We start from the raw sequence: 17,840 nt of genomic DNA, 5'->3' as shown, positions 1-17,840 counted from the left end.
TTTGACCATTTGTACAAAGCTGAGTCTATCAGAGAGGTTGGGACCCTTAAGTATTTTCGTGAAAGGGTAAATCGCAGAAACGTTACCCCAGAAAAGGTAACAAAGTCGTTTGAAGGAACTGAAGATTTCCTTGTGAGTGTTGGAAAGGCATATCTCATAGAGGCAGCCATGGAGTATTTTGGTATGGATGACCTTAATGACACCCAAACAAAACATGTACCTCCAGAAGGTATTTACCATCTCTCAAAAGCTACAAAGAAGGCCTACTGATGATGTCATAGGCTCCTTTGTTGATGAATTTGCCATGGCAGATCCAGACCGGGATGCTGTTATTGAAAAACTGCCACAAAGGTCTATTCAGGTAGCCATAATAGACCAGGACCATGACTATTTTGCTCCATCTGCGACTGAAGTGGTTTTACACGATAGCACTGATGATGAGATCTCTGAGGATGATATGAGTGGAAGCGACAAAGTAAGGTCAGTAAAATTAATTTCAACTTGTTAAACGTTGTCTCAACAATGCTACCCAATATGAGTACATATGGGTATTAATGCAGTTCTGCTTCGTAGATCAGCGTTATGTTGACACACTCATCAGGTAATCTCCATATACACTGAAGCACATGCATAAGTGTAATGATGCTTCAGTGTATATGGAGATTAACTGATGAGTGGGCCAACAAATCATTGATCTGCAAAACAGACCTGCATTAATACCCATATGTACTCACATTAAGTAGCCCGTCTACAATTATATATGACTGTTCTTTGTGTCACTTACACAACCTCGTCAAACACAGCTAAGCTGAAAAATGATATTCGCAATAAAAGCAAGTACAGCATAGAAATAATTCGAGCTTCACGCTCTCAGTCAGTCTGATGATCGCATGATAAGAGGGTGAGACTTTTATGTGCTTTTAATGTGAATGTAATTTTTAAAATTTATATATAGATAAAATATATTTTGCTAGGTATGCTTAATATGTATTGTACATTGTCATTTTCATCACAGACTATTGTGAATAGGCATCAAAAGATACAATGATATAGCTCATATAACTGTATCCAAGTACTGGTCCATTACAGACAAGCCAGATCAAGTGCAGTCCTACATGTATAGATCTACTGTGGATTCTAGTAATAATTAAAACTGCATGTATCACTCATTTATATTGGATCACTTCCACTTCTGAATGGGTAAAGAGCAGTCTAATCAGTCATTCAAAGTACTAAACTTGTCAACCTAGTTTTCTTACATTTAATATAAGAAACATATTCACAGGGATTTCTTCTACATGTATTCAAAAGTCAAAACAATAATTTATTCATTTTTACAAATTGAATAATGTGAAGTTATTGTCTAAAATTTGATGCTCATTAGGTATGCAGATATGCAGGTAAATTTGATACAAGCAGCAAATTCAAATTAATAATCTGTTCGTTCATAGACTCCATGGTGGTATGCTTGGTTTGACTGAAAAGGACCAAACAAATTTCTAAAGCTTGCATGTTCTACTCTGAGAGCTTACAAGGTTTGCACTTTTCAAATGGTTTCCAAGGCATTCAAGAGCCTGTTTATTGGCCTGTCTAAAAATTTTGCTTTGTAAGCCAGTTAAGCTATAAAAATGTACTGAATAAATAATGTTATTTAACACAAACATATCGTAATCTTTCCCACAAATATTATGCGCTAAATGTAATTGAACTGGGAGTCTTTCTGATGCAGTTAACAGACACATGTGCAGAGGGTGATGGGGACAGAAACAATATCAACCAAAAGCACCTACTGTCATACTTTTTCCGATTCAATTCATTTTCAAAATATGCTTTGGAAATGTTTACCAGCATTGCTCAAGTTAAGGCTTTACTGTCCGAAGAAGTAGCACATCAAGTGACTTGGGGGAAGTTTGTGAACTGGACAGGGGGATTAGGAAACAACATTGAAGGTGACAAAGCCCAAGAAATTTGCAACTTCACCAGCAAAAATGTAGTTCAAGGAATGGGGGCAAATAAAACTAACAGTGCCATTATCACTGCCTCCAAAGCAGCACCTGGGATTCACCAGATTAAAAGTCACTTTGATGAAACAACAAAGATCCATCCGTTATCCCGGGCTTACTCTACAAGAAGTGCTAAAGATGATGAGATGCCAATAATACTTGCTTGCAGAAAAATAGCTTTGGGTCATTGTATAGTGGGGAAAGTCGTTGTGAGAAGGCTGACATACACCGATAAAAAAAATCAGAGAATCATGCAAGTGTATGAAAATGATTTTACAGTCAGTTGATTGAGCATGCAATGTAAATTCTACATTACGGAAGACAGTGAACATAGCTCCGTGACTAAATAGGATAGAACCAGGGCTTTCAGTGTTAGCTCACTGGATTTTACTGTAATCAAATGTATGTGATATTACGGGTGAAACTGTGTGCAAGGGCTGTTTCCAAATTCCAAGCTGTTTAAAAATCACAGCCTCGAGAAATAATGGCCGTATATAAAATTGCATTTAAAACAATTAAGAAATAATAAAAAAAAATTTTTTCTCTGTCAGCTACCATATTGCCCTTGCTTGTGCATTCATCCATCCGTATTTTACGATTTCTTACGTCAAATTTTACAGCTTTAGGGTTGCCCCTTCGTACTCCATTTTGTTTGCTGGCAGTTGTCGTACCCAGATTTCTCTCACCATATTCCTTGCCGCCATTTTGAAAAAATTTGCATATTTGTCCATCCTCGATGGACAAATGGACAAATTTGATCACGTGATCTGCTGTGTGCCAGGGTCTTCTCAAGACCCGGCGCCATATTGAAAGCCGAGAAGACCCTGGGTATGAGGTTGGACCACAGCAGTCGTGGTTTGACTCACATTATCTCGACCCTACAATTGCAGGAGACTATTTCAGGAATCAGCTCCGCTTAAACAGAATAAGTTCTCGGTGCTATTGAATATTCTTCTCCTGCGCCTGACAAGGCAAAAAACGCACTTGCGTGACTGTGTGACAGCCGATACACTTTGGACACTGGAACTGTATCGTTTGGTGCATGGAAATTCCTGCATAACGATAGGCCCAAATTTCAAGGTAGGAAAAAGCACAGTTATTGAGGCGGTCCAAGATGTTGAAGCATTATGCAACTTAAAAAATGAGCAAATCAAATTTCCTTCGATAAATAGAGAAATTCTGGCCACTCGAGAAACCTTTGTCCATTTAACAGATCTCCCAAATGTGGTAGGAGCCATCGATTGGCGTTTCTAAAACGAGGGTAAAGGTGAGACCAAGGGTCAGGATAAGGGTAAGGATACGAATACAAAAAGTATCCTAAACATGCATAAAAGCTAACCTTAGGCCTAATTAGGCCTTAAAAAAAGTTTAAGGTTAGCTTTTATGCATTTTTAGGATACTTTCTGTATTCGTATCCTTACCCTTACCCTGACCCTTGGTCTTACCCTTATCCTCGTTTTAGAAAAGCCGGCCATCGATGGAACACACATAAAAATTAAAACTCCAAGGAAAGCAGTCCCAATTATTTCAGTCGCCTGCACCAGCACGATGTTCTTGTCAAAGCGGTAGCTGACACAAATAAACGATTTTTGGATGTCACTGCTGGCTTCCCAGGAAGCATGCACGATTCTAGAGTCTTGAGGAATAGTTTACTATATCGAAGAATTAGCAATAATGAACTGTTGCTCAGACCAACTGTGAGAGTTGGTGGGAGGGAGATTAGACCAGTTTTGTTAGGCAACTGTGCCTATCCCCTCTCTATGTGGTTATTAATGGGGGTACGAATGACCCAGAAGAAATCAACTTTAACAAAAGACTTTCACACGCAAGGGTATCAGTAGAGTGTGCATTCAGTATACTGAAAGGACGTGATAGTGATATAGCATTTAACAATCAGATCATCATCGCATGTTGTGTAATCCACAATTTTTGCATTGAAGCTGCAGATCTATGGGATGATGATGATGACGATGTTCCTGTCCGAGATGGGAATCTGTAGGAATTTGTAGGAAAAGGAAGATTTAAAAAGATTAATGACACACTGCTGTTTCAGTTAAATGAATTATTTTATTGCACAGTTCATCACTTTCATAGTTTCATAGTTGATCGTATTTCTATGATTCCAAATTATAACTAAGAATGTATAGCTTACAATTTCAATGAAGAATTAAGCAAAGGAACGAACAATCACCGATATGATGAGGCAAAGTTATAGTTGACAATAAAAAAATACTTACATCAACTTCATTTTTCAGTACAAAATCAAAACAGAAGTGATTGTTACTACTCAATAACATTTTTCATGGACCGAATTTTAAGTGATGTAAAGAAACTATATGATTCAAAAACAGTAACATTTACAATTTCAATCACATTTCCAATCGCTTGACAATATGTAATTGTTTAAATTAAGAAAAAAACGGAGAACCTTGCAATAATTCTTACATCAAAGAGATCATTGTTCTGAATCACTGCTTGTCCTTTGATGACTGCATTGCCTGCATAAAACTGTTCATAAATTTACCCATGAGCTGGAGCTGCTTTGCTTGATTTTTTTCCATAGACTCTTGCACGCCAGAAATTTTGTCTCCCTGATCCTGTGAGTTCTTCACACTCTCGCAGAAAAGAGCATCGCCTTCTTCTTGTTCTTTCCGTGGAGCTGTTGCACTTTTGGCGCACTTTCTTTTGTGGCGTTGACTCTTTCTTTCCTTCTTTCGCTTTAGACCAAAGGCGGCGGGAGACTCTTTGAATTGTTCATCCTCTACACTTCCTTCGTCTGCTGGTCCTCCCTCCTTTCCATTTGAATTAGAGGAACTCGAAGAAGATCCTGGCACAGATTTATTCTATGTGACTGAATGTCACAATGTCACAACATCCAAGAACGGAGTCAATCTCGTCATAAAAGGTTTTTCAATCACCCCCAGGCTTCTGACAGTTGTGGTCTTTTGCCTCCTTGTACCTATCTTTAAGGTATTTCATTTTACATTGGCATTGAGCGCTGGTAACTTTTCCGCTCTTCGAAATTTCACGAGCAATCTCCTCCCAGACTTGTCTCGCATGCCATGACTCTAGTCTCGTGTGCTTGTCACACCATAACTGCACAAAAAGCTTCTCCTCCTCTTCTCTCCATTTTCCGTACCCCCCTCCTGCTTTCCCCGAATTGTTAGACGACTCGGACGCTGCTTGGGGTTCTGGTGTTTCAGGAGGTGTGGAAGCTAGTGGTAGTGGTACAGTTCCAGAGCAGCCTGCTTGTGCCGGTTGAAGAAGCTGAAAGGGCGCCAAAACTGCAGTCGCTGGTGGAAAGGTGTTCTGCGGAATTTGCTGCCTCAAGAAGAACTGCCCTGGCCTATAGCAGGCTTGTGCTTCATTTAGGTTCGTCATTTGATCAGAATGGATGTCCCAAAAACCGGGAAAATTGTTTCAAAATTCTGGATTCATGATTAGCCGTGAAAGACACAAAGGTCGCAACGAAAAGTGAAATGTGAAGCGGAAAAAATTAAGGTTCACTGAATGACAGGTTTATTACAAGGAAAAAAAATTTTGTTTGAACGCGTTCCAAACTAAAATGTGGTGTTCCAATTTAGGGAAATTCAGAGCAAATCACCTGAAAAATGGCTGTTTTTTCAGTGTAAAATGAAAATCAGTCTCGCAAAACAGCTTTTTTTTAAATACAGGTTTTGAAGTTTCGACGGAAATGAGTGTAAAATTGGCAGAAAATGAAACGTGGAGCTTCCAAAATCACCTCTTAATTCCAAGGATAGTTTTTGTAGTTTCCTCTGAATCTTAAAATTGTGTTAAAACTCACCGGGAAAGTTTCTCTGTTTGCAAGGAATCACAAAATTCTTCCAAGCAACTTCCTATTCTTTACCTGAACTCCATTCCAATGTCTGAGCCACGGGTGAGAAGCCAAATGATCTTCAGAATTTCGTGTCCCAAGAGTTTTCCCCTCAAAACTCAGGAGAAGATTCAGAATTTCTGATCCCCCTATGAACACAACAGAGGATTCAGAATTTCTGATCCCCCACAAAACACAGGAGAGGATTCAGAATTTCTGATCCCCACAAAAACACAAGAGAAGATCCAGAATTTCTGATCCCCCACGAAAGGCCCAAGAGGATTTGGAATATCTGTTCACCCAAACAACCTGAGAAAGGATTTTTATTTTTTCTCTCTGGCCAATCTGAGGCTTAACTAGAGCACTTGAGGACCGATTGTTCAGCCATATAAACTTTATTCAACAGAAAGAGTTAGAACCAGTGCAGTAACATTAAATTTCATTAGTGCAGGTTTTAGTTCTTGCAGCCCACCTGAATTATGTCTAGTCAATTTGAAGTTATACACAATAATGAATATCAGTTGCGACAATTTAGAGTTTAGAAGTACACTGTGGACATGTTTTGGATGAACTACATCCATCGTCAGTACAAGTAACAAAACCCCACAAGTGGGTGAGAAACAAAATTATCAATTTTGCTGACGAATTCGATACGCCCAGATTACAGTAGAAGTTGTTTCGTTGTTCACGGTCCTTTAACACCATCGGTTTCAAACACAGGCTTATCACAGTTCCATTTTATTCAGTAGCATACGTGACGAGGAGTGCGTTCGAAATCTAAGAAATATGTATGTCCTCATAGGTAATAATTACAAAGCAGAAACAAGGTCTTAAATATCAAATGTATAGTTACCCGGTGGCTTCTCGATCTGCTTCCGCTTACAACGAAAATGTTCACAATCTAACGAGCTACTGTGACGTAAGCCATTATAAGTTTAGAATCTTCATATCACAGTGATTAAGTCATTAGCGTTAGTCTCAAACGACACACTCCCCCGCTCGAAGAAAAAAAAAATTTCTTTTTTTTTTTTTTTTACAGATTTTGAGTTAATGATCAGAGTCAACAATCGATTAGTTTTATTTTTATCGATTGTATTGTCCTCTTCTGGCAGTAATACTATACGACGGTGGACAGCTCGTTCAACAGTGACATAACCTCTCCCATCGTATTTAGTGACAGGTTCACCTGGCCTGGGATTCTTGTACTGTCCCCTGATTTGGTTTGAGTCTTGCATCAAGACGATGTCTCCAACAATCATATTGTGTTGTGCAGTGTGCCATTTTTGTCTAATAATAAGGCTGGGGAAGTAATCTCTTGTCCATTTTTTCCAAAAGCTGTTAACGATGCCTTGAATGAATGCAAATCGATGTTGTGGGTTGGATGTAAATTTGAAAGGTCCACTTGGCACTCTGGCAGTTGATCTTCCTAGTAAAAGGTCGTTGGGACATAAATATGTTCCATTATCGGGTGATGTTGGATGTGTGCCAATGGGTCTCTCATTAATCAAATTTGCGATCTCAAATAAAACTGTCTGTAGCTCTGAAAAGGTCAGAATGCTTTCATGGATGGCTGCGGCCATAGCTCTTTTGACTGATTTTACAAGAGCCTCAGAAACTCCGTTTTGCCAGGGAGCATCAGCTGTTGTGAATTCCCACTGGAAACCTTCTATGTTTCCGAATGCTTTTAATTCTTCCCAGTCCCATCCTTTGGTAACACTTTTCAGTTCTTTATTAGCTGCAACTAGCTGAGATCCGTTATCGGAGTAAAGTTTGAATGGATAACCTCTTAATGAAACAAATCTTCTCAACACCATTAAAAACTTTTCAGTGCTGTAATCCGCTGTAAGATCTAGATACACGGCTCGTGTTCCTAAGCAGTTGAAGATAACTCCGTACGCTTTTCCTGTCGTTCGTTTTCTTACTTCATCTTTAATCTTGAAGGGACCAAACAAGTCAATAGCTGTGCAATGCCAGGCTGGAGAGGGCTCGAGTCTCTCTCTCCTCTGGAAGTTCTCCCATTACTTGCTCACTTAGTTTTTTATCAAGCTTTCTGCATATGATACAATTGTATTTGATTGATTTCGTCATCTTAAGTAGCTTTGTAATCCAGAATTTGGAGCGAATTTTACTGGCAGTTGTTAATACTCCGTAATGTCCCCTGTTATGGACATATTCTGCGTAGAGACGTGAGAAGCGATGCTCATAGGGTAATAATATAACTTCGCTTTTGTTGTAACTCATTTCCATCCAACGGGTGGCACGACCTCCCACGACATATATTCCATCTTTACGTAGGCGAGGACATAGACGTTTGTATTTTCCTGCCTTGAGTTCTTCGTGCATGTTCCTCTGAGCTTCTTTGATCCACAGATCTTCAGCCTTCATGAGATCTTCTGCAGTGGGTTCCCTTTTGACATTAAAGAATGTAGGTTTCGAATCTGTGTGATACATCGACAAAACTCGCGCTGTCACTCGTAGCAATCTCTTATAGTTGGAATAATTGTTTATGTTAATTCTGGTTACTATATCGTCCTTTATAACTGCAGTCGCAATTCTTACGGTTTTCACCATGTTCGGTAATTGTTGTTCAGCGTAATTACGACTTATTGGCCATTCACTCTCGGGTTGGTTAAGGAATGTGGGTCCATCCTGCCAACTACTACCAAAACCAAGCTCGCTCGCTTTCTTGCCTCTCGTTAACCAATCGGCAATGTTATACTCGCTTTCGACCCAGTACCAATCTTTAGGATCAGTGCCTTCTTGAATTTCCCCTATGCGCGTCGCGGCAAATGTGTTGAAACCATAGGAATCCTTTTGAATCATAGCATGCACTATTTGGGAATCAACGATATGGTAGAATTTCTGGAAATGATATCTGCACTGCTGTTGTACGAGCACTTTTAGTCGTTTGTTGATTATTGCTCCGCATAGTTCTATGCGGTCAATAGACATCTTCTTAATTGGGGCAAGGCGGTTTTTGGACAGAATCAGGCTACTTTTAAACAGGCCACCCTTTAGTTCCCATCTTACGTAAGCACATGCGCCGAAGGCTTGGCTGGATCCATCGCTAAAGATAATAAATATTGGATCTCCGACTGTATCACGTGGCTTCATGCGTCTTTTAAATTTGACATTGTCCATCTCATGTAGTTCTTTGAAGAACATTATCCAATCTCGCTTATTCTCCTCCGGAATAGGATCGTCCCAGTTCATCTTGATGTCGCTTGCCCATATCTGACGCATCATTATTTTCGCTCTCACTGTGAAAGGTCCTGATAATCCGAGCCGATCGTAGATGCTATTAACTTGTGAAAGAATAATGCGTTTCGTTAGCTGTTCTGTAATTTCGTAGGGGAGCGGATTAGTCTTTGAATCTGTTTCGATGCGCAACTTGTGTTTCTTACATGAAAAGTTTAGTTTAACTTCAAAGCATAAGTAATCCTTGACTGGATTCCAGATTATTCCGAGGACTTTCTCTGTCGATGTATTTGGCTCGCTAGGTATAGCCGTTTTGTCTTGATTTATAGGATCATCTGAAAATATCCAGCCCTTGACTTGGAATCCACCCTTCTTAATCAAATTCTCAATATCGCTGGCAATTGTTTTCACTGTTGGTAGGTCCTCAGTGCTGTCAATGATGTCATCCATGTAAGTATTATCTTGGATAATTTGTGCTGCTTGTGGGTACCTTTCTCTTCCCATCTCAGCGGTTTTTCTTAGGGCTACTGTCGCAATGGTGCCTAACGGCTTATCACCAAATGATACTCTTTGTATGATATATGTATCTGGTTCTCTCGTCGTGCCCATACCTCGCCATAAGAATCAGTGGGTGTGCTGATCTATTGGCTTCGTCTTTACGGTATGGTAAATCTTCCTGATATCACCCATCAATGCTACTTGGTTCTCCCTAAACCGTATTAATACTCCCACTAGATTGTTGAGTAGATCTGGACCTTTTGCCCAATATTCATTAAGTACATGGCCCATGTACTTAGCGCTACTATTGAACACTATTCTACCCGGTGTAGACTTCGAATCTGGTTTGAAAACTTCATGATGCGAGATATAATGTATGGGGCCTTTGTAACTGTTTAGTTCTTCTTTACTGAGTTTACGGGCAACATCCCTTGCAACCATATCTTTTATTTGCATATCGTAAATTTTGGCGTGCTGAGGGTTCTTGAGGAGCCTTTTCTCCGTAGAGATCAGCGTTGCCACGGCTACTCGCCTGTTATCTGGGACTGCAGAAGGGTTTTTGATCCAAGGATATTCTGCAATCCATCGACCATCCTGATAGTCATATTCGAGATTTTTGTCGATCAGCTCAAGTTCTCTTTCCTCTTTAATGCTGTACTCTTTACTCCAAATGGGACATCTCCCGCATTTACACCCTCCACAGCGGGGTTTACACTCGATTCCAAGATTTTCGATGTTGTAGAAATCCTCTACGTTCGCTTTCATAACATGAAGGACTTTTACATCACTGAGATTAGGTTTCACACTGGTTTCCTTGATTAATGGGTGTGTTCCTCCTATGCATCGGCCGAAGCGATTCTTCAGAAGCAGCAAGTGTTCTGAGTTTTGCTCTCTCTCAGGGTGAAATCCAGCATATTCATAGCCTATTAGGACATTGATTGCTCCGGTAGGGCGCAAAATTTCTTCCTTTGAAACGTTTTTGAACAATTGCACTATACCATCAATATTTATGCTTTGAATGTCTGAGGTGATCTTGTCGATGCCATAACCGTCAAACTCGACAATTTGGCCTTTTTTGTCAATGAGACATAGCCGGTACTTTTCTGATGCAATCTTCTCGCTTTTCGCACCCACTTTTACGATAGACAGCTCTACCCGTATTCCCTTTAGTTTCTCTTCCCGTGCCCTTTTGTTTGTGATGAGTGATATGGAAGCCGCGTTGTCCCACATGACGTTTATGTATCCTCTCTTTGTTTTTATTCTTGCAGTTGCAGGAGACATGTATCGATTTGTGAGTTGCTGCAGATATTTGCTGACGCTGTGACTTCTTTTCTTTCCTCGTGGATGGTTCTATGATGTTTTCCCGCGCAGTCGTTTATGCCACAATTTCCTTTTCTTTTACAATCATGTATGCGATGTCCTCTTTTCAAGCATGACCAACACGCACCCTTTTCCTTTAACATTCTTTTTCTTCCATTTACTGATTCGGACAGATATAATTTACATTCACTTGTCCAGTGCTCAGCGTTGTTGTGGAACAAGCATTTAGAATAATTCGATTGTCTTTCGTCAGTGTATTCTCTCGCGGTTGCATGGTGCGCGACTGCTTTAGACATTGCCGTGTTGGAGTTGTAAGCCCGAAGTGCGGCACAATCATATTCTATGGCTCTCTTTTGATTTAGTAAAAATCGTAAAAGGCTAGGAAACTTGTTCATCTTGTCAACCATACTTGCATCTGAGCTGACTGATTGAGCCCACTCTCTCCTTATATCCATCGGTAATTTCCTTTCTATAATGCTTACAGAACTGGTCGTTGTAATCTCTGCCTCAAGTCCAAGTCTTCTTAGGTCTCTGTATCCGTCCTCCAACATGTTTACAAATTCGACGAGTCGTTTATCTTCTCCTTCTCTGATGATTTTGGTTCGCCGAATACTGTCAATGATCACATCTGCAACCTTGGCGGGGTCTCCGTTCTTATCATCGAGGCGTTTCCACATTTCGTTAATGTCATCGTCTACACTCTTTACTGTTTCGTAAGGTTCTTTACCGAGACAGGATCGTAAGACGTACGAAACATCGCCTTTGTCTAAGGTGGGCTCAAAATGCCTTTGGAAATCTCTTTTAAACTGTGGATATTCTCGTATTTCACCATCAAATTTGGGCAATTTTATTTTCTCCAAGCTAAGGTTGGTCGTTTTTTCCTTTATCGCTTGCTTTGATTCCTTTAGTTGTTCATCTTTAACAATTTGCACATCTAGTTTTTCAATTATCCCGTTGTACTTTCTTTGAATATCGTGAATCCATCTGATTTCAGATTTTGCTGATTCTTGTGTCAGCAAATTAAGTAGCTCCTTATTAGTTTGTTTGCGTTCCTTAAATGCTTCTTCAAGTTGGAGCTCAAATTTTTGGATGGTAGAGATCGTACCCTTATCTGATTCTAGGATGTTGATAACGCTTTGGCACGATGTTTCAAAAACAACTTGTGCCGTGCTTCTTCTTATAGCTGTTTGATCAATTATTCTCTGTATTTGCTCGCGCTCTTTGTTTCTCACTTCTTCATGCTCTGCTTCTGCGCGCTCTCTAGATTCTATTGCTACTATGTCGTTTATGTAACTCATCTTCATAGTCATAGCTTCCGTGAATGATTCTTGGACTTCCGTTATCCAGTTATCGGCAGTTTCTACTTCTTCGTCAGTCAAATACATGGCGTATAAATCGTGTTTGCTTTCTAAGAGTCCCCATGCTTCTACCAGCTGAGAATAATTGCTTTCGATAATCTCTCTGTTTCTCTTGTCAGCGATAGATTTGAGAAGCTCATTCCTTTTTCTTGTGAATCTTCCTTTAGCAGATCTTCGGATGATTTTTGCTTCTTCCACGGCCGACATCTTTTTGCCCACGGAGGTTTTACTATTTGCTAAACGGATTTCGAATGTTTCATTGTTCACGATCCTTTAACACCATCGGTTTCAAACACAGGCTTATCACAGTTCCATTTTATTCAGTAGCATACGTGACGAGGAGTGCGTTCGAAATCTAAGAAATATGTATGTCCTCATAAGTAATAATTACAAAGCAGAAACAAGGTCTTAAATATCAAATGTATAGTTACGCGGTGGCTTCTCGATCTGCTTCCGCTTACAACGAAAATGTTCACAATCTAACGAGCTACTGTGATGTAAGCCATTATAAGTTTAGAATCTTCATATTACAGTGATTAAGTCATTAGCGTTAGTCTCGAACGACACAGAAGTATGCAGCTATAAACTGTACACAATCCTGTACTGCACTGATGTATGTACCTCAAAATCACAGCAGTAAACGGAGAACATTTGTTCAGTACTGAACAGTACCTACATACAGTATTAGGACAAGAAAGTTTGTAATTGCCCAAAACCGTTAGATTACTCACTCCACTTTCTCTGCCAGAATTAGCCTGCTTTATGCAATAATTTTATGAGAAATTATAATTTTTATTTTACAAGCTTAACAAGACCTAATATAAAATAAGTAAACATGGAATATGAAACACAGTACTGCAATAAAACAGAAACCGAAAACATTCAAGAACACTGCTGCACTTCACACCAGGGATGATGATGAGGACAGGAATTAAAATTTATAATTTGCAGTTTCTACTTTCCAGTGGGGCAATGTATTCTATGTAAAGGGTATCTAAAAACCTGCTGCCAAACAGAAGAGGTCAGGGACTTTTGCTTTGCAAAATAGTTCTTGTCCATTCACACAAAACGGTAAGTTACACAACCATGTTAATCGTACGAGTTCACAAGACAAGACTGCGGATCAAATTATTTTTAAAAAAGAACTTACAGATATGGATCCAAGTGCTGCAGTGAAAGGTATCATAAATAACAGGAAGTAAACCCCTTTTAGGCGGCTGGTATGTCGGCTGATAATGTCCACCGCTGGAAAATGAATATTTGGCTGAGAAGTGAAGGTTCTAGAGCAAAATGAGATTTTGAGAAAAATCTCTCAGCAACTGTACCAGCAAGCCAGGAAGGGCTTTAATTACTTTATAAACCTCCCATTCAATTTCACAAAAAAGCAACAATTTGATCGAAAAATCCATTTATGTGAATGCTTGCAACTGATGTAAGAAGTACATTTGATTGAATTAATTAAGTTAATTATTACTGTGATTGGACAAAAACTTGACAACCTGTCATGTAAAACAAATGTTTAAATTTTTGCAAAAAACATTATCGCTGAACAAATATCAACGCAGATGGGGGTATTGCATGATAGGTGTCCACCACATGATGTAAAGTAGCCAATAAAATCGTGCAAAAATGAATGGGTGGGTTGTAATCAATGCTACTCTTCCTGTTTTAACCTAGCATACTCATCTTGGAGATGTTTCCTGGTAGATGGCAGTAGTCTGCTGTCCTCAGTTAATGAAAATGAACATAAGATAATGCAAGTTTTGGGAAGTTCATCAACCCATGGAGTCTGCCTTTTGGGCACATCTTGGGGACTCCACTTCCCCTTAAAAGATCCTTTCCAGTAGTGGACCTTCACCTTATCTTCAGTCACTTCAAGAACCTTTCCAATTACTGGCACTTTATCATAATTGGTCAGGTAGACTGCCACAAAAGTTCCCACCTCAATGTTCTGCAAGCAGTCATCAACAGCTTCGACTGGGTTTTCCCGCTCTCGTGATGGCCTGTATGTCCAGTGTAGATCTAAACGAGATTCCATAGATCATGGTAATTGTAATAACTATGTGCAGATGTGTATAATTCAATTTTCTTGTAACCAATTTCATTTTTACAAGTACATGTATCAAGGTGTAGGGAAGAATTCTGGGCCACTTTCTCGTTCTCCTCTTATAGCAAAATTATACTAGGTCCTAGGTTAGTATAGTTATATTTGACACCTCAAAAATCTACGGGATACACATAAACTGTGCCAAGCCTGTATTTGGTACTCATGATACATGTACTAACCATCACTTGCCATAACAATGAAACACACCTGTTGAGTCTCCACTGTTTCTCTGTCACGCATGGCTTGCAAATTATCAGGAATGGTGACAGCCTCAATCACTGGCCTCTGCACTTTAGAACAACCTTGAAGAATTTCTAAAGGCCACTCCCAGTGATCAGGAATCTCCAAAGGTTTTTCAATTTCCTGCAGCCACTGAGCCCATGCCCTTGACACTCCCAAAGGATGATTTTCCTCAAATTTTTTAAGGTCTCTCTTCAAAGCCTCCACATCAATCTTGTTTAGCGTGGACTTTACAAGGCTGGGTTTCCAAGCGCTTTAATAAGCAAGCGACATTAATGACTGCTTATTGTCTTCATCGCTTTTTTATGTCAGTCGTCTCGCTGCGAAGGGCATTAGCTTTTGATCTCATTATACCGTAATAAACATTGCCAAACGCATTTGTCCAATTGCTTCTTTATTTGATAATCTCAATGTGAACAAAGAAGCATTTAAATAATACTTGATGACCTACGTTCTACAAAACAGAGTTTCGTCCATCTAGAGATTAAATATAGGGCTACATCACTCGGAATTTCGGGCACAGTCGTGATAAATCTCTCGTTAGAACCCGCTAGCAGAGATTTTTTTAAATTTTATCCCTTTTCTGTCTTCTTCAGGATGGGGTTCGACTGTAGTACTTGCCTATTTGACAATAAGATTTTAAATTTCAAATCATTTTATAACTTCAATTGGTGTCTTACTTGTTACATGTAGGTGAAAGAGAAGGAAATCAGTCTCAAAGAGCTCAAGGAGGCTAACAATGTTAGGGCCCTTTCACAAGTGAAGGAGGCCGTTGTGAACTTTTTTCAATTTAAACGCTGGGAGGAGGCCACAGATAATTTGGTGATGGTTGTTTGTTCAGAGAGGCTTCTGTGGTTTAAGGTAAAGCTCATGGTTGCATCATGTTACATGTCAAAAATATTATCACCCTGAAAAAGGTACGGTGTATTCTACCTTGATTGCCTGAGGGCAGGCAAATTTATCCTTGAATTTTAGGATGCGTGGTTAAGAACTGCGAACAATCATTTTCATGTAACAAGCGTTGGATTGTTGGGATTGTAACTATTTTCCATACAGGGTGTCACACTTGGTTATAAAGATATGCCAAACATTGCAAATACAGAGACAAAAGCAGCTCTAAGCAAATTAAAAATAAACACTCCGCCTTAAGTTTACAATTCCGCCGAAGCTTGACTTGCGTAGCCACCAGTGTGGACCACAGATATCATGATATGTCAAACTGGATTGAAACCAAGCGAAAAATGCAGAAAGAAAACATCTTCCAAACCGTTTTCCACCGGAACACGAGAAGCGTTGACTGTATAAGAACTTTCGTTGATATGAAGTATGGCCATGTACCCGTGTTGAGCAACAGAAAGCATGCGAAAAATGAAGCCTCGCTTATGTTCAGGTGAGTTAACCTGGGTTGAGCCTGCAATCCAATGGAAAATCAGTACCTGGTCAGTGTCAACATAAAAAAATAACAGCTCACCTTAGTGAGCTTTAAGCTTGGTCACGTGAAACTGGTCAGCGGATACCTTGTTTTGACAGGTGTGTTAATATCAAAGATGTATGCTGTAAACTAGCATGATACCCGGTCAGATTGGCATACATGGAGGAGTGGACGTACGGACAGACGTAAGTAAGTACGTACTTACGGTTGATGACGTCATGGCTTTAAAACTAAGATGTCTCGCATCGATGGGTTACCATATTTCTTAACAATGGTGCTACATGCGCGCAGAGCTCCGCTATTATTATTTCTAATAATTATTGCTTGATAGAAACGGCTGAAGCGGTGCAATGCCTTAAAACACTCAAGCACTATAGCAGAGGCTGACAAGGCAAGATATTTGCCCTGCATGAACAATGAGTTTATGTCTTCGGGAAGAATCCATAACAGATGATTCTGATAATTGTGACCAAGGAGACTCAGATTCAGATGTTGATGCACGAAAGCAAGAATTCTCTGCATCAGACCTCTTCCTTGGGGGAGCAGAGAGCTTAATGACCTCATGTCAAGCCTTGCCAGGAAGGTGACTCGGAGAGGAAATCAGAGAAGTGCCAGCATGACCCTAAGACGGAGACTTGGTGCCAACTCCACCCGCCCTGCACCAGAATTTGCACTAAGCTAAACATTATTGCTTTTAAAGTGCACCTAACCTCAATTATTTTGTGACCAAGACAAATTGGTCTCACAAGCTGCTTTAAAAGATGTTTGCAATCTTTTGAAGCAGTTTGTGATGTCGGATCAGGGATAATATTTTACCCATGAGTCTAGAAGCTCAGTCGTGGATCAGGTGAAAGGGTAAAATTTGCCTGTGAAAAAGGAGAGATTTTCCTGAGCAACACAAAGATATTTGTGGTTAGGTGGTACTTTAAACAACAACTCTCTCATTAGTGCCCCATATCTTGAAATGCGGAGAAAAAACCACCAACATTTCACAACTGTCAAACACTGGCATATTTTAAAAACGTTTATTGAAATTGACAGAGTGAACGGTAATCCGCGGATTTTTTGGCGACGAACGTGACTGTTTTTGTCGCAAAACTTGTCACAATTCCCTTAGTTGCTTTTGTGACTGCATCAGTCGCAGTTTCGAGCCCTGTATTAATGTGTATATTTCTATGCTCAAACTTAGATGCAGAGAGGTCTCCTGAAATCTGACGGCAACGATATTGATTAGCTAAAAGGTCACACGAAAAAGAGGTCGGTAGAAGATGAATGATTTGATCAGTTTACAATTCAACCACGTTAGCAAATTCTTCATTGAATCAAGAACTTTCTGTACTGTTGTTGAATAGTTTTCGGCATGTCATTGTTTCGCCCTTGGAAAGTCTTGGGAGTGAATGACAGGAGAAATGATTAATTTGCATTTTTTGGAAAGTGAATTTTATCAGAACCATTGTTTTCAATGCCGGAAGTAAAAATCTACCACCCACCCCCACCAGTACCATAAGCCCGAGTAAACCTGAGTCATCAACCGTATCTCTAAGTGTTCTCACAGCAGCCCACGACCAGAAGCAAATCAAAATCAGGCATTTCATATGAACGGCGCCGATGGGGTTGTGTTACCAGCCGGTATGCAAGAGGTGCTCTGAATTTCAACAATGGCGGAGTTTGTTGTTCAAATTCCCGAAGTAGTAAAACGGCCATTATTAACTCATCGTGAGGCATCAAAAAAGAGCTGAACGGAAAGATTGGTGGGGAATTGTTACAAACTTACCAGAGGCCATAGTGAAGAAACATTACCTTGCCTCAACGAAAGGGGCCTACAAGTACCATGTTTTGCTCAGGCCGC

At 39.9% G+C, this 17,840-nt stretch overlaps 3 protein-coding genes across 3 annotated transcripts; all 3 read right to left on the bottom strand.

Annotated features, from left to right (window-relative positions):
• Positions 1 to 4,471: 4,471 nt before the first annotated feature.
• On the bottom strand, positions 4,472 to 9,645 carry LOC137977300 (uncharacterized). The gene is made up of 5 exons (XM_068824541.1): positions 7,861 to 9,645; positions 6,995 to 7,772; positions 5,872 to 5,987; positions 4,922 to 5,270; positions 4,472 to 4,830 (listed from the first exon to the last, which is right to left on the bottom strand). Exons 1-5 carry the CDS (start codon positions 9,643 to 9,645, stop codon positions 4,472 to 4,474), a joined length of 3,387 nt encoding a protein of 1,128 aa, XP_068680642.1.
• Positions 9,646 to 9,660: 15 nt separating this feature from the next.
• On the bottom strand, positions 9,661 to 10,764 carry LOC137977299 (uncharacterized). The gene has a single exon (XM_068824540.1). It carries the CDS (start codon positions 10,762 to 10,764, stop codon positions 9,661 to 9,663), a length of 1,104 nt encoding a protein of 367 aa, XP_068680641.1.
• Positions 10,765 to 10,790: 26 nt separating this feature from the next.
• On the bottom strand, positions 10,791 to 12,419 carry LOC137977298 (uncharacterized). Its single transcript, XM_068824539.1, has one exon. It carries the CDS (start codon positions 12,417 to 12,419, stop codon positions 10,791 to 10,793), a length of 1,629 nt encoding a protein of 542 aa, XP_068680640.1.
• Positions 12,420 to 17,840: the final 5,421 nt, after the last annotated feature.

The sequence above is a fragment of the Montipora foliosa genome, chromosome 11 (assembly GCF_036669935.1).
Source record: "Montipora foliosa isolate CH-2021 chromosome 11, ASM3666993v2, whole genome shotgun sequence".
NCBI lineage: Eukaryota > Metazoa > Cnidaria > Anthozoa > Scleractinia > Acroporidae > Montipora > Montipora foliosa.
The sequence above is the reverse complement of the archived record's forward strand: the minus strand, read 5'-3'. Positions and strand labels throughout refer to the sequence as shown.

Coding starts and splice junctions, on each gene's coding strand:
- LOC137977300 (XM_068824541.1), bottom strand. CDS start 9,645: ATGGGCACGACGAGAGAACCAGATACATATATCATACAAAGAGTATCA. Junction 7,773..7,860: donor ATAAAAAACTAAGTGAGCAA/GTAATGGGAGAA, acceptor GGTCCCTTCAAG/ATTAAAGATGAAGTAAGAAA. Junction 5,271..5,871: donor GACATTGGAATGGAGTTCAG/GTAAAGAATAGG, acceptor GCGCCCTTTCAG/CTTCTTCAACCGGCACAAGC.
- LOC137977299 (XM_068824540.1), bottom strand. CDS start 10,764: ATGTGGGACAACGCGGCTTCCATATCACTCATCACAAACAAAAGGGCA.
- LOC137977298 (XM_068824539.1), bottom strand. CDS start 12,419: ATGTCGGCCGTGGAAGAAGCAAAAATCATCCGAAGATCTGCTAAAGGA.